Source organism: Zootermopsis nevadensis, unplaced genomic scaffold (genome assembly GCF_977971745.1).
Source record: "Zootermopsis nevadensis isolate Lab colony 2312 unplaced genomic scaffold, Znev_1.0 Znev_ptg000017l, whole genome shotgun sequence".
Lineage (NCBI taxonomy): Eukaryota > Metazoa > Arthropoda > Insecta > Blattodea > Termopsidae > Zootermopsis > Zootermopsis nevadensis.
The window spans coordinates 11,576,801-11,593,168 of record NW_028259149.1 but is presented as its reverse complement, the minus strand read 5'-3'; the positions used below and the strand labels follow the sequence as shown (position 1 = coordinate 11,593,168).

General features: G+C 37.4%; 1 protein-coding gene across 2 annotated transcripts in view; it reads right to left on the bottom strand.

Annotated features, from left to right (window-relative positions):
* The window catches only part of LOC110839469 (TOG array regulator of axonemal microtubules protein 1), a 51,276-nt gene that overhangs the window by 26,099 nt on the left and 8,809 nt on the right, over positions 1–16,368 (bottom strand). Inside the window, exons 2-10 of one of the 2 annotated variants that reach the window (XM_087350432.1) lie at positions 15,773–16,156; positions 14,451–14,817; positions 12,258–12,496; positions 11,343–11,402; positions 7,739–7,820; positions 6,854–6,934; positions 6,257–6,451; positions 4,702–4,925; positions 4,414–4,535 (exon numbers count right to left, since the gene is read on the bottom strand). In XM_087350432.1, the coding sequence (XP_087206558.1) occupies positions 4,414–4,535; positions 4,702–4,925; positions 6,257–6,451; positions 6,854–6,934; positions 7,739–7,820; positions 11,343–11,402; positions 12,258–12,496; positions 14,451–14,817; positions 15,773–16,156 (1,754 nt within the window). The remainder of the gene's footprint in view (positions 1–4,413; positions 4,536–4,701; positions 4,926–6,256; positions 6,452–6,853; positions 6,935–7,738; positions 7,821–11,342; positions 11,403–12,257; positions 12,497–14,450; positions 14,818–15,772; positions 16,157–16,368) is intronic. The other variant, XM_087350431.1, reaches the window with a different exon arrangement.

Below are 16,368 nucleotides of genomic sequence, written 5' to 3'. Positions count from 1 at the left end.
CAGATAAAATGCATCATTGGCCAGCTCCATCCAGACAGGTTGTAAGCGTTGATACGCTCGCGTCGAGCGTCAGATTGAAAGAATTGGCAAATGCCATCTATCGCTGTTCTATCACGAATCTAATTCACACCCCCCTCGACACAACTCTAAACTGTTTTCTTTAAATGCATGTTTTTATATAATAATTCTATTTCTTTCAGATCCATTTTAATATTATATTGCCTTCTCCAACTAGGTCTTCCAGGTGATTCATGTAACCCACATGAGAAGCCTATTCCATTTATGTGAGTGAATGTTCAATGCATTCAATTTCTTTCTGTTCTGCAGTTCCACGAAACTTCCATCTACCTTTCCTTTTCCCTTCATCTTATGCCTTTATTTCTGAACTTACAATGTTTCAACAAAGGCTGTATACAACGAAGCCAGCAACTGGATCTTTGTCAGTTAACACAGGAAATACATAGTGGTAGCCATTATATTTCCATAGCAACCATTTGAAAAAAAAGACCATCACGAGAGAATTTAATAGGCTGTGTGGGATTGAACAATATAAAAAAATTGAACACACTGAACATTTATCCTTAAGATACAAATTTTGAAGCAGGTTATACAGTTAAATGTTCGGCGTACTCTCCTATCTTAAGGAAAATGGGTAGGTTGGGGTTTATGAGATCACCACGCGCTGTGTACGTTCTACTTTGAAGTCAGATGATCATCCCATCGAGTTGGGACGACCCACAAATTCACCGCATGGCTATGCTGTCTAGAAAATTAACTTAAATGCTATACAATTTTCAAACTGAAAAATGAAGAGGTTATTACCACATGTTATAAAACACACCGTCAGAAAGTAATGTTAACTGTTAATTTTTTTTTTCATCGTCTATGGTCAGCTTGACCGTCGTGACCCCTTTTCGGGGTTTTCTTGCAAAGGTACCACGGTGGTTTCGCCTTGCCTTCCGTGGCCAGTCTTTATCCACCAGACTGGAAGAGGAGACGCGGACAGACATCCATGCCTTGAGTGGGACTCGAACCCACGGTCGCAGCGTCCAGGCGCACGAGGTCCATGCCTCAGACCGCGTGGCCACTGCGCCGGCACTTTAAATATTCCTGCTATACAAATGTATTAATGATCTTTATTAAATATAAATTACCTTCCAATCACCAAACACCAATTCAGGATTTTACCAACATATCAATAAGCAAATGGTCACCATTCCCACACAAAGGGTATGCCAGCTACAAATTCTAGAACAACATAATAATTGGGTTTTCACATTTTCATGGTACTGAAAATGAGGACTGTGGTCTGCTGGATTGTGAAAATCTGTTCTTGTAAGTGGTTACAAATGTTTAGGAAGAAATGGAAAATGAATGTGATTCAATTTATGTAAAGCTGTGTAAAATGTGAGGTCCCATACCTTGCTCACTTGTCCTGTCAATAGACCCACCAAGAAGGAAGAATAAAAAACTAAACTACGCTAAGATTAGGAGAACTGTTATAATATGTAAGACCTAAGTAAAATGAAAATGTAATGTAGGATACTACTAAAAATAATTCAAAGGAATCTATATATGATACTTCAATGATACTTATACATCTGATTTAATTCAATTTACACAGGCTTAAAATATTATTAGCAAAATATACCTTTCACTGTTTATTCAATTTTATTAATTCATCTTTATTTATTCATTTATTTAGTTACAGTTTATAATTAACACAGAAAATTGTATATTTTGCAGGTTTACTGGTAAGTTATTGTATTTATTTGAAATTAATGAAACATAATATTTTTACTGTTAAAATTCACTTCAGTACTTCAGCAGTTTGGCATTCAAGAACATGTTCAATACAACTTACGCAGGACAACAACATTAATTTCAAGATCAATGCCATTTCTGAAGCAGCTACGCAGACTTTACTGAGATGCTACTTTAGGTGTTACTGTTTAATCTGGTCAGACAGGGTACAATATTAAGAAAACTGTTCTTCACAGAGCAATTACATACAGGATAAACACGACACATACTGTTCTGAGACAGTTTATAAAAACTGGAACCGAACACTTGTATCAGTGCCATGACTGGATCATATAATCACTGAAGTACACATCCAGCTTACGTGAGCCACGAGAAAAGATGCTGAAAGTGTTTTATTTTTCATCAGTTAATATTACGGATATTTTTATTACTGTATTGTTAAATTTCACAGTATATATCTAGTCTATCTATCTTTTTATATATCTCAAGACGTCATATATAAGGCAATCTGCTTGTAAGTTTCTAGTTAATTAGAGTTACTGTTTGTTATTTCTACTGCTACTTTTAATAAATAATTAATCAGTGTTTTCATTATTAACATTATCTTAAAGTTGTATTATTATTATTATTACTATCCCATTTATTCACCACTTTATAGGGTATTTACTTCCATGTACCCAAGACAGACCTTGACCCTAAGGTACATAGTGCAGTAGCTATTTATGAAATACATTTTGTTTATAATTATCATCGTAATAAACATTATTAGTATTGTTATTATTATTATTATTATTATTATTATTTATTTACTAATAATAAATAATAAAGAATTGAATTCCATGTATTCATCATTTTACAGGGTATTTACTACTATGTACCTGAGACAAACCTTGCTTCTGAGGTACATAGTGAAGCAGCTATTTCTGAAATATATTTGGTTTTTAATACGTGTTACATGCATTAAACACATTTCACGTAAGGCATTATATATTTTACATGAGCATCTTTCGAATTATTATTAATTATTATTATTGCAACAGTAAATTTCAAATTAATTATAACAAGATAATTACATTTTTACTGTTCATATTACAATTTTATTTACTAAAATTATTATTTTATTTTCATTTACTTCCTCACCATTGGGGATAGGACTTTTATTTACATATGAAAAGTTTAATAACTCATATAATATTTAAAAAATAAGTTAAAATAATAGAACAGATCTTAAGTTGCAGTCCAATAATAACATAAGTCAGAGCTGGTATCTTTCCAAAACTTTTGTTTATTTTGGTTTTTTAAGTTCTGACTGGAATTCTTTATCTCAGTAAAGTAAAAACCAAAGCTATATCAGCAAAGGGTTAAGAGCAAACTGCAGATACAAAAGGCAACACTAAATTACTGTGACAAAGACTGAAGTAAGTTGAGCATTGTTTCAAAAGGGAACATACTAAACGCAGTAAGAAAATATACCCATTACCATAATAGATCTATGTGGAATCAGTATCACAAGACATTTATTCCAAATTTACTGTTAAACCACATTTAAAAATAAAATTATATAGGTTAAAGTAAATTAATTTCATTAATATTTCATAATTCCCTAAATTTACTCAATTATCTACTTAATTTTTGTGTGCAAAACAATAACACTCAGTTACCTTTAGTTACCTACTTAAATAACTAAAATTTCTTGACCAATCCATGAAACAAATTACACTACACAATCGGAAAAAAATTAATAAAATTAATTTCCTTTACTGACTGCTATACAGTGTTTCTACAGAAATATTTTGAAAAAAAAAAAGTGAAAGAAAGATATGAAGAAAGCAGGGTACTGAGAGTGAAAGAAATTTCCTGCCATCTCTTGAGTACTTATGCTCATTTGTTTTCTAAATTAAACTCAGCATGTAAGAGTTAATTTGTTCTTTTTCAGAACGTGTACAATAACCTTTCTATATGGTGCAGTTACCAGTATTCTGAACCACCACCAAACAAGAGGACAAGGATCAAGAACTCCCTTTCGACAGCTTGACTTGTGATCTCCTACAGGATACATGTTTCAGCAGCAGCAGTGGAGAAGTTAAGACTACAAAGCTGTGTCGCACAGGAAAGTGGCAAGAAAATTTCAAAAGTCCTTCAATAAAATTCAGTAACTGGCTGTTCCGGTAAAGGTTTCCACTGTTCTACATTTATCTTAGGTGAGTCGTTGTCTACATCTGTCTCATTCACAATAACATTATAAGTGTGAACAGTTTCACAAATCTCTACAGATGCTGAATTGATCATATAAGTAGTATTTAAGAAATGTTGGGGGTGACGGCTACACTTCTGAAGTCAACAATTTAGTGGTATGATAGTGTGATGTGCAACCAGATGAACTGTGTGTATGATAAAAATTGATAAAAGTTAAAGAAACAAATAATTTCTTGGACACTTGTTACATTCCACGTACATCTAAAATGGCTACTGTAACGGCTGGTTCAAGGGATAATAAATAAACAAAAAATAAATAAAACAGCTGGCAGGCATTTATTTAGAAATATGTTTTAACAAGTATCGGCCAAAATTTTTTTAGTTACATTTGCTGGCATACCCCTAATAAAAGGTTCAAATACGTGGTCTTACAAAAGGAAAAGATGTACTTACAACTTTGCTTGGTCTTCATCTGGTGGAGATGAATTGTGTTGTATGGCAACAATCTCTTTTCCTTTGTTAGTGGAATGTTTCCTTCTTCTGTTTTTTTTCACGCTTGTAGAATCTACTACACGCTGTCAACAAGGCAATGTGAAATTGAAATTATAAACTGTTCTTCTTCACACGATATTTGACTATGTAAGAGACAAAAATAACAGTGCCAATTTCTTCCTGTGCGTTACAAGCATTTTCAGTAAAAATTACATACAGCCTCAAGGCAAATCTAAACTGCTTACTTACGTCATTCTTGCCATTTGCAGTAATGCCGAAGCCACTATCCGCTACCCAGTCCTTCTTTTTACGAGGAGACAATGGTGGTATCTTGTGCCTAACACCTGAATTGACACCTACAGGCAGTGGAGACATCCCTCTTGGCATGGGTAATATTGCACTGGGTGTTGGAGATGTCCCCCTGTGAGCAGGTGAAACTCTCCTCGCAGGTGATACTCCTCTATGTGGACTACCTAAGGGAATAGAAAGTAACAACCATCATTATGATTGCTTCAGTGTCTACTCACTGGAGAAATTTAACTTTGTGAAACAAGAATATGGGATTTAAAATTCCATCTGCCAGCCAGACTTACACTCTGGTGTTTAACGACTTAGCAGTATGCTACTTTGTTGCATGGTCAGTTCACCTGTGCGTATGTCATGGTGCATGACAGATAAAGGTTAAAAATCAACAACAATAAACAGGAATGACATTCATAATAATTATTTTTCTTCCAAGGCAATTATTGCCTTGGAAGAAAAATAATTTCAGAAAATTAATGTTGTTATTAAATTCAAAAACTGTTATTATCCAGTTTATTTTCCAAAACATTAAAGAACAAGACATAAAAATCAATAATTTTGCCAGTTATCTGTGTCATTATAAGATGTAATCTGTAGGAAGAACATAAACTGCAAGTGCCTAAGAACAGTGTGATCTGAAAAATATATGGACTAAAATATTTATGATGTTACATAACATGAAAGTAATGAATAAACTTACACAAACATAACCGTACCAGATTTATCAAGGCTACTAATTTTCCATTGACAGTATTATCCTCCATGTACGTGTCCAATGTCTGGATAAAAAAAATGCATGATTCTTTGGAGGCAAGTTCTGTGTCTTAGTTTGTTTTCAGAAAGATACCTACTCCGTAGGACCCCTCAGACAGAGCAATCCCTCATCATTAAGTGTAGGAACACAACAAAAATTTGTAAAATGAGCCCATCCACAATAAACTATAATAAAAATCTTCAGAACCAAAATATTCATTTTAGTTAAAAACTCAACTAAGTCCGTATGCTATAAATTGTGGCCACTTGCAATATTCCTTGTATGAACTGACAATTTTATGTCATGAATTAAATTAGAAAAATATTTATTTACAGTTTTCTTTCATGATATTTTTATGTTATAGACCATGCTAAATGGCACTCACCAAAGTTCTAAACCCACTGTTTTGTTATAAACAAAATTATTATTTTTGATCTATCCACCAATTTAGGTTTCTCAAATATGGTGTTTTGGAAACTGAAGCGTGCGTGTGCATATGTGTGTACGCATATGCACACGCACCACTGTTCTGGTTTGTTAGTGTTGGATTTCTCATAACAGAATTGCCAGTATTCTTGGATATTTACAGAAACATCTCAATGTATAAGATAAATAGATTGGCTTTTCAACTATGAAAGTTAGTAACTCCATTTATCACAATGATCAACAGAGGAAACACGCACATCAGTTAGTGCAAATATTTGTGTGTTTGAATACATTTAAGTATTAACTGGTTCATGATATTACCATCATGAGGGCTCGTAGTATTTAATGGCTCTAGAATCCTTCTGCCTCTCTTTGATGAAGTATTTGGGATCTGGGGGGAGTGGCATCCAGAAGATGGTGGAGGCCATGTCTGACTGAGCTTCTCACGACCTACTCCCTGACTACCTCGACTTGAAACAGTCGACTCCGACAGCCTGTTTGGGAGTAGAGAGAAACCTGCAAAATTCAAACTCGGTCAGAACACACTTACTAGTGGCCAGACATATTAAAACAAAAACTGCAAATTAACTGTAGCAGAATCTTATTTGGGTCCACGACGATCATCACTATATGTTGTTCCTTTTTATGTTTCATTTATTGTTTTAATACATAAACTGAAAATGTGGTATGCCAAAAACTTGTATTTTTTATTAAATATGTAAATAAATTTATGAAACTTCTGTGCTATAACCTGCGCTTATTTAATGTACAAAAGCAGTGTTTAGTCTTTTTTTATATTTGTAAATAAAAAGTAGGTAATATGCAATAAAGTTGAATTACTGCCACATGCCAAATTCATAACATTAAATTAAATTAACAATTATTACACAACTAAAACAAATGGTTAAAACTACTTACTTCCTTTCTCTACAGAGTCATTGTTTAAGTTATCAATATCTGGCGGTGACTGGAATCGCAAATATAAAGGACGGAATGTACCTGGAACAAAAGTATGGTGATATACATAATTGTATATTCTAAACCAGTGGTATTCAACCTTTTTTGTTTGCGTACCCCCAGACATAATTTCTCTTCAACTTTGTACCCCCAAAGTTGTTGGTGTATAATTCAAGTTATACATAGTATATAATCTACATCTAAAATGAATTAAGTAAATTACATTACTGATTATTCAGTGTTTATCATAAAATAATTGTTTTTTAAATTTCACGTACCCCTTAAGATGTCTTCGCGTACCCCAGGTTGAATACCACTGCTATAAAGTATCTCATATCATAATTAATCCATGTTTGAAGTTTATTAAGTTGCACATTATAATACTTGAACTTTTTATAGAATGCAATAATCCAAACAACTAGTCTTTTTGGAAACAGTGACGGAAGTCCATGCTTCTACATTCTTGTCATACACCTTAAACTCAGTATGAATTCAGAGGCTAACATTTCTGTCAAACTCGCTGTAGAAACAAGATTAAAGGACATTTTAACACACCACTAACTTCTGTTCCATGGAGTTAACTTATAATTAGTTTTCATGAACATATGAAAACGAGATGGTTGTAGCACATCTGGACAAAGGTCGATTATAAATTTTGAACTCTTGTCTGGCAGGTATTACTAAATAAAGATGTTAAAAAAAACCTGTATAATTGTGCTGAATTTTCCCAAAGATTGTCTATTAAAGTATTCACAATACCGTAATCTCAGAATATTTTTTCATTAAGAAATGTCTGCAACAATTCTTTAGATTCTCCATGAATATTGCATTTATCCTATAACTTACCTTGTGAAGATGAAATGCCATTCTGACTAGCATCCAAGTCGCTTGTCCATGATGACACGCCAAACCTAAGCCTCTGTTCGTCCTGTAACAAGTGCAACGTTATAAAATCCTATTCAAATATCAGTTTTGCGGAAACTTAACGTGATTACACGTTTTGAGTGGAATTTCATTTTTGTGTATTAGAAGCAAGGGTGGGAATATGTTTTCAGAACTGCGTATATGCTCCAGTTCAATTTGGCTACTTTTCAGATCATCAGAAAAGCACAGAGAATGACAAATACATATTATAAATTAAATTCTTACAATGCAGTTTCGGAAATTCGTTTCTTGAACAATATTTAAGATGTCTTCAGACGTGGAAACACCTTCGTTAAAGGAAGCGCCCTGGACTTTGAAGAAGGCTGTCTTCTGGGATTTTACGTAGACAGCTCATTGTCTACTAGACCACACTGTGTAACATCACGTGTTCATACGTAAGAACCTGAAATCTCACGCTGTTGCATTCGTTTCATTGCCAGTGTTATCAATCCTGCCTTGTGCATGTTCTAAATATAACCAATGGTACTCTGGCAAAACGGAACATTTTTACTGCCACCTACCGTATCGATTAAAAAGTTTTACCATGTCGTGAAACAGTAAATCGATTTATTCGTTGTTAATGCAACGCCAATCTTCATCCTACAGTTTACATGCAGACTTGTCTCCTCTGACGCCGTATAAGCCGTATTTTACGGATAATAAAATAAGCATATAATAAACAGAGGACACGGATTAGAGTTATTTGGCCATGGGAGAGGGGATAATTCTGTCTTTCGTCAAAAGACTGGCAACCACAAGTCTACTGTTGTAAAGCTAATCATTTTACACATATCACTGTGTACTTTAAAATATTTTACCTTGTATTTCGTTACGTAGGCCTATAACGCCGCACGAATACAGTTTCAAATAGAAGTTATACATCTTAATATATATTTTTGATACAAAATATTTCGATAAATGTATAAACGTTTACGTGAGCTTCAAGTATGAAGAACGGAGCCTACGTTGAAAGTATAAGAAACACCATAAAGCAGAGTCCTTCTTGATAAGCTAATAACTTTTAAACTTAATTAACTTTAAGTATAGAATACACATGATAGCAGTAAACTGTAAACAGTACATAACTGATACGAATTGATCATTAAAAAATAAAATGTTGACAGTGTGACGCTACTACTCTACAGCCCATGGTGAAATGCACTTTTCTATTGAACTTATCCTAAGTGCTACAACTTATGCACTGTTGACTGTGGGATACTCAGTTAAAGTGACTTCTCTAGACTCCTTTGAAATGTTTACCAACACAAGTCAGTCCCGTCGCAAATCTCATTTCTTTCGCCTGTTACCAAAAACGTATATGTACGAGGAGTCTAGCAGAGTTCGTGTGAGCATTTATCTGGTGCCGATGTTGGCCTTCTGGCTTATAATGCCGTGTGACCTCAGCCCTAAAGATGGAAACAGCGTATTTATCTAAAACGTTGCTATATACCTACAAATCCACATGGAGTTACATCGAAGAAGAACAACACTGACATTATCATCGTTGGAGAACCTCAGATCTGATATTTATCTGCTGCTTTTCCCAGTTCACAATGGGCTAAATCAACAGGATATTTCACCACTTTCAGTCAGCAAGTCATCAGTAACTTTCAACTCCGATATGTCCACATAGTCCATCATTCGCCTTCTATTCACTCATTAAATCATTAATAACTCACGTATTAAGTATCTAGTGACTCACTTCTACATCTACATTTTTTCTTACTCAGTCATTCATTCATTCACTCAGTTAATTGCCCATAATTTACTAACCCACGCACCAAGAAATCAACATCAACTCGTCAATCACCAACGAATTAACTCAATAACTCTTCGACGTTCGCCTTACGGGCAAATAACGCCGTGTTGGAATTCAGGTAGATACCAAAGTAACGTAGGCACATACCGCCTTCATCTTCAGTATGCTCCTCCGAAACAATGGTGTCTACCTGCTGGTCCACACGGCGTTACCATCCGAAGACCAACATCGGCATCTTCACAGCAGCGACAGCCTCAAATCTAAACATCAACTTAACCACATAAGAGATTTCCGTATTACAACAGTGGATAATAAACCCTGGGCACTGAAATTATCACCGACATTTAGAATGAACTTACCCGAAAAGTTGTGTATATGAAAGGCCGGTAGCCGACAATGCGGCACAGAAGCATTGTTGTCCAAGTCTGCGCTATATGACACACGTCCTGTTGTCCACTGCGACAATGCTGATCAATACAACGAAGGACGACGCAACACAACGAAATGACAACTCTTTTACTTGGTCAAGGTGCCTCATAAAACATCTAGATGATGTTGATGAACAAAATGAATCGATACGACCTCCAAAGCACGCGCCAGACCAAAGCTGTTTACTTCTTCACATTTTCGACATAAATTCTTTAAATCTTTTTATCACATCGCCTACGTCAGAAATTCAAACTCTTATTCAGTTTTAAACGCGAACAATCAGCAGGATTCCTCTCTCCCCACCTCAGCTGAAACGTAGCTTCCCTACCAGCGACTTACTGAAAGATGTTCCAACTAAAATGCCATCGGACACCGTCAATCCTGTCAGACAGTGCGCAGCGCAAGGGCTGTTATTACTGCATATATAGATTGCCCCTTCCATTCCAGAGGTCTTCAGATCGATACTCTGTCCTTCCCCGTACCAATACCGTCCGACTTGACCTTCGCCAGTTCTTTGTTAAGGTCAAAGATTAAAGTAAAAGTACGTGATATGCAAAACAGAAATATTAACGCCCACACTTAAATATGTCTACCAGTAATTTTATAATGAAGATTTCATACATTTCTCCGGCGATAACCGACCGATTCGTTGCTACGATTTTAAATAACAAGTCGTCGCGGTTAATAATCACGTACACATTTTTTTAACTGGCTGGTTCCGGAAACTAAACCGCAGATGGGAATATAATACGAGGGTAGTTTAAAACATATTTTAAACAACGGTGTGGAAAGAAATAAAAAAAAATAAGTTTACAACTCGCATAGTCGCCATGCTGTTATTTATCACGAAAATCTCACAAGTTGTAATATTGCTTGGGATGCATGTTAGTACAATATGAAACAGCAAGTCCTTTAAAGGGAAATCTCAACCAGAAAACATTTAATTCTTCAATTTATCCCCGTTAAAAAATTTAGCGTCGTAATTATTAAGGTTTCCAGAATTATTCTCAGAAACAAATTAAAACCATAAAGCGGCCATGTTGGTAACAGGAAGAGGTACTGCAGGTTAAATCATGTGATACACATAATTACCACTACTGAAGACTTTCAACTTGATAAATCTATGAACATAAAATTATGGTACCAGACTTTATATTGGGTAAACACAGGCACACTCACTCACAAACAACGTGGACAGCATTACAGAGGTGTTTCACGTTTCTGGAAGAAGTCTTTTGAGGTTATGAGCACGTTTCTATAAAATTTAGAGTCTAAATGGTTAAATGTGTTGTTAAAGTACAAAATCTGAGTTAGTTCACAAGAATACTCTGTACTTACAACTATTAAGAACCTTTTCATTGCTTTCAGTCTTGGCAACTGCGGGAAGCCAATATTGACCTAAAAGATAACACATAATAGATTCGATTGTAAGGAAGTGCGTTAGTTAACAAACTGAGAAGACCATTCATAATTACAGCAGAGCATATGTAACCCTTTAAAACCCAGCGTTAACTACATGTACCACACACTTTAACATTAAACAATTCTGCATTTTTCCCACACAGAGTATTTATGCGTCCCATATAATTTTCAGAATAAACAGTGATTTATTTCCTTAAACATTGCTAATAAATTTACCTTTGAAATGAAGACGCATTGTTTTCTTTGAGGTAAGAACTATATTTTTAAACTCCCGTCTTTTCCAGGCATACTATTAGAAATACATGTACTTGCCGTCAGATGGTGCTGACATTCGCATGAAGTCAAAGAGACATCCACAGATGTCAGTGTTCAATATTGACGTAAACCTTTTGTGGCGTCTTCCTAACTTTCACAGATCGTTACTTAAGAGGCACTAGATTTTGATTCTTTTATTACTGGGCTATTTCTCCCACTAATTTAATTTTATTACCAAACTATGCACACAAAGCTGATAATAAATTGTGAACTCAACATACGATCCTACCCGAATCAATATAGCGATTAGGCACAAGCTGTGAACCAGCCTTCACTAAAAAGGCGTAATAACGACCAAGTTCAAGATAATATCGTTTGGTAGGCAAAAAAGATGATATTTTGGGTGGACAAGGAACCAAACTAAATTCGAAGATATGATCTGTGTAAATCTCCAAAAGTCAAAATCATTCTAAATACAATGCAAACACACAAAAAAACGATAAATAATTTACACCCGTTCGAAATGACGCCTTATTGGAAGTACCTAATAGAGTAATAACACATTCCTGAACACACCTGCGACTTTTCGGGGTCGATGGGCGCCAACTGCTGCGCTCCGACCCCTGAGGCCACAACCTCTTTCCTGTCAGTCCAAGGATTCCCTTTCTTGACTGGCGCTACTGAGGAGTTGTCTCCCTTCGGGCTCAGTGTTGCCCGAGGATCTAATCTCTGCGCTGCGATCAGCTGACCGCGTGACCGGGCCGAACCGGAAGAAACAGAACCTGATCCGGCCAGCACCCATTCAACATCCGAGCCTGAAAATGCACCGGTTGAAAAAAGCATCGTGTAAAACCGTAGTACCAACTTCACCGAGCTAATTCCAGAATATAACCTTCAAACAGATCACAACTGACTGTTCGATTTGAATTCGTATATGTTGACATGTGACACTCAACTGGGTTCACTTTACTTTGTTTGGGTGCCAAAACTGTCTAACTGAACTCGAATAGTTTCCAAAGCTGAAGTGCAACCCACGGAGGCCACCATTTAAGGCACAGTTTAAACCGACAAGAAAACTACTAATTTTTATCTTACGTTATTTTCTTACAAATTAAGACCAATTACATCATTAAGCTGTCTGTATGCCTGTCTGTCGCCCTCTTGAAATTGTTTAACCAAGAGATACTTTTTTCACGAAATTTCGTATGAACGTTGTTTCAATGAATGCCTTTCCATTATCGCGTTATTGAATTTCGTAAATTGTTAATAATATGGCAGACGTTGGCTGAATTCAAGTTGCACAGGAAAGAGTCAAATTGTGGGACTTCGCGCATACGGTAATGAAATTCAAGAGTACCATAATACAAGGTAAATAAATACTGACCATCCGAATAACTGCAGTGGATTTTGTAGGCAGCGCATCCGTGAAGAGATCTTACGCGTTAAGGGTCGGCTAGAGTTGCCGGCAGGAGTTTTCGTCTCCCCCGCCAGAGTCCGCGGTCACAAAGCAACTCGCCTAATCAAGACTGACCTTGACCCATGGGGTTAGTTTCTTAACCCCTAAAGGCCCAGTTGTAACTGTATGCACCACGTGTTTTATAAATTAATAAATCTGCATTCTGTATAAGTTTCGTATGATTCTCACTGTAAATAGGGATTCTTCACACAGCATTATTATTTGATCTCTACGATGGTAATGAGTGTTTTCTTTGCGGTACGGACTATGTTCTTAAGTATTGTTTAGAGCTTCGGCTTCAAAAAGGTTAACTTACGTATCCGGGCGGGTGGCAGCTGATGGTGTCGCCTGATACAAACAGTGGTCATTGCGTGTGAAAACACAATTTTCGATCTGAATACTAATGCGTTCAAAGAGTCGAGAGACTTGTAACATAATACAAGAGAAGATACAAATTCGTTCTCCGTCACTTGTAAGAATACGAAGCTGTACTGAAGCGCTGTACCACGATACTGGAGGCGCTACGTCTACCGCTGGCGTTCACCATCTCCCAAGGCTTGGACGAGAGCCAGTGGCAGCCTAAAGCTGCTGCTATACTAGGCGCGTGTTTGAGACGCACCAGGGGTTGCCAATCCAGGGCAGTCCGGACAGTGATCGGTACATATTCTTTACTGATCCTGCTGGAAAGACGAAACGAGAGGAGCGGGTTTGAACTCTTCTAGGGGAATGGATATTTATCTGTGGCTTTCTGTAGGCCTGTACGCAGGACGGATTTCCCATATCCGAGTCCTATTATCTACCTCGATTACGACACAACACCTCCTATGATCATAGACAATATTCTCAATTTCCGCTTTGAAATACGAAGTCCAGAAAACGAAGTGTCCCCGTTAAAAAAACACTTAATTAAGAAAATAATAGCTGTTTCTTCTGAGAATCATACGAAACCCATAAGTATGCATTGTGGGTAAGAAAAACCCAGGGGTATTTGAATTTTAAAGTGATATACATAGATACAATTGTTCTTTAAACAGTAAACAAGATCGAATACATGTTTAGTAGTCCCTTGACATACGCGATAGAGGTGTTCTTACGCGTGGGTGCGCAAGTCTAAAGCACTTAAGAGAAGGCTGCAGTCTCGAACGTTCATGGAAAACAGCTATTGGGAAATGCAGTTTAGGGGAACCGCGGCCACTGCTAACACTCATCATGTCATTACAGCTCTGCTCCCACCAAGCTCGATCTCTTGGTGTAGACGTCCCTATAAATTCCGTGTGTACGCATCTGACAAAGAATTACAAGACAGCAGGTACCTATCGGAGTGCCAGAGAAGCCTCCCTTCCGGGCTGACGGTATCTGCGGAACGTACAAGATAAGTCCGTCGGGCGAGGTCGTAGGCAGTTGACGTCGTGCAAGGCGAGCCTGGACGCCCGCCAGGTACGCTGTTCTTATCAACAAATTAGGCTGCCTGTCCGCGACGACCTTGACAGCCTCATCCAGCAGGCTCGGAGTGGCGAACTGCGCGATCACCGACAAAGCATCTAGCGCTGCCTGTCTGACCCGACGCCTCGGATCGGCCACAGCTGCAGCCACTGGACCCGCCATCTGATCCCAGTGGAACTCCGTGCTGGGGAACGTCAGAGTGGCGTATATGAGGAACAACAATGAGTTCTCACGCATCTGAAACAAACAAAATGCTGTATTCACATTTTACTTAGTACAACATATGCGTATGTTATTGTAACTTAATGTACAGGGTGTTCACAGATAGGAGATCGTAGGAAATATATGTCTTCTCTTTGTCACAGTTGGGACTCACGGCAGTCAGTAAAGACAAACGTGTGTATTGGTCACCACGAGCTCTTGACTTCACATCTCTCGGCTTTTACCTATGGGCCACGTCAGAACCCGAATGTACGCTGAACAAATTCACAATTCCATCAGCAGCGACATCAAGCAAAAAGTTACTGACGACGTTATCTTTAACCGAAAAAAAACTTGTTGACAGTTTGCACAGGTGTGAACGGTGGACATACTAAGCACGTTTTGTATCAGCTGTGTCAGACTCCAAGATTACTACAGTTCCTAACGTATGGGACACGAGCAGCGGTAATGTTCAGGCATTATCAGGCGAATAAAATTACTGCTAAATAATAAAAAAATATAAACTCTTTATTTTCCACACTTTTCCTTCCTTCCTCATTGTCTGGTGTCTGCTAGCAAACAGTATAAGGTATGAGGCAATAAAGCAAAATTTTCGAAGCCTTGCACTATATGACGCCACAATGGTAAATAAAAGATATGAAATTTGCCAAAGCACCTACAACACTGTGGCGTCACAACTCAGAAAACCAGTCTTCATCACTATAAAAGCCTAATCTTAAACAGAGACTGTGTGTGACATCACATATTTTCGACTTTAGAACGGAATTTAACAAGACAAAAACTTAAGACGTTGTCTCTCACGTAATAATAACTTTCGTGTCAGTTAAGAAGTCTATGTATTAACGTTACTTAAGCAAATAATTCCCGTTAACATTGAGAATTATATGAAATACATAAATAAAAACTGGAAACTGGGACAAAATTTACCACTACACTTTAAAAGGTTAACCGCTACTTAGCAGTTTATTACCTTAGAACTCTTTGCCCCGATGCAGTCCGAGGAAAGCAGAACTTCGACGACCGAGTTGGGTTTCATAATCTGCATGAGCGCTTTGGCCGCCTGCACAGTCTCGATCTTGAGGTTCACACAGCCGGAACCACCGATGTGTCCGGCCAGGCCGACGACGATCTGGGGTAGGTGGTCTTGCAGCACCGCGTGGGGCAGTGAGGTGATGAGGCCGCGCATTGCACCGATAGAGGACGTGGCTACGCGATAGCTGCGGTCCTCAGCCATGGTCACCATCAGGCAGTGTAGGAGGGACGGCATGCTTGGAAGAACTGTCTGCAGTACTTCTGGGTCTCTCAAGGCTGTCGACAGGCTTTCGATGCCGTGAATCCGAGACACCCATTCTTCCTGCAGCAGAGCACAAGGGTCAGAGAACATCTTCAGTACAAATCCGAGTAGCAGTAGCAGAGTATCGAGATGGATGCTAATAATAATCAAGAATAATTATTAATATACGTTAGTCCTATATTCCTCGTTTACGGTAAAATACCAAGTTTGACACTCATATAAAACGTCAGGTATAATTATAGGCCTGGGTACTTCAAACTGAAGTTTTTACG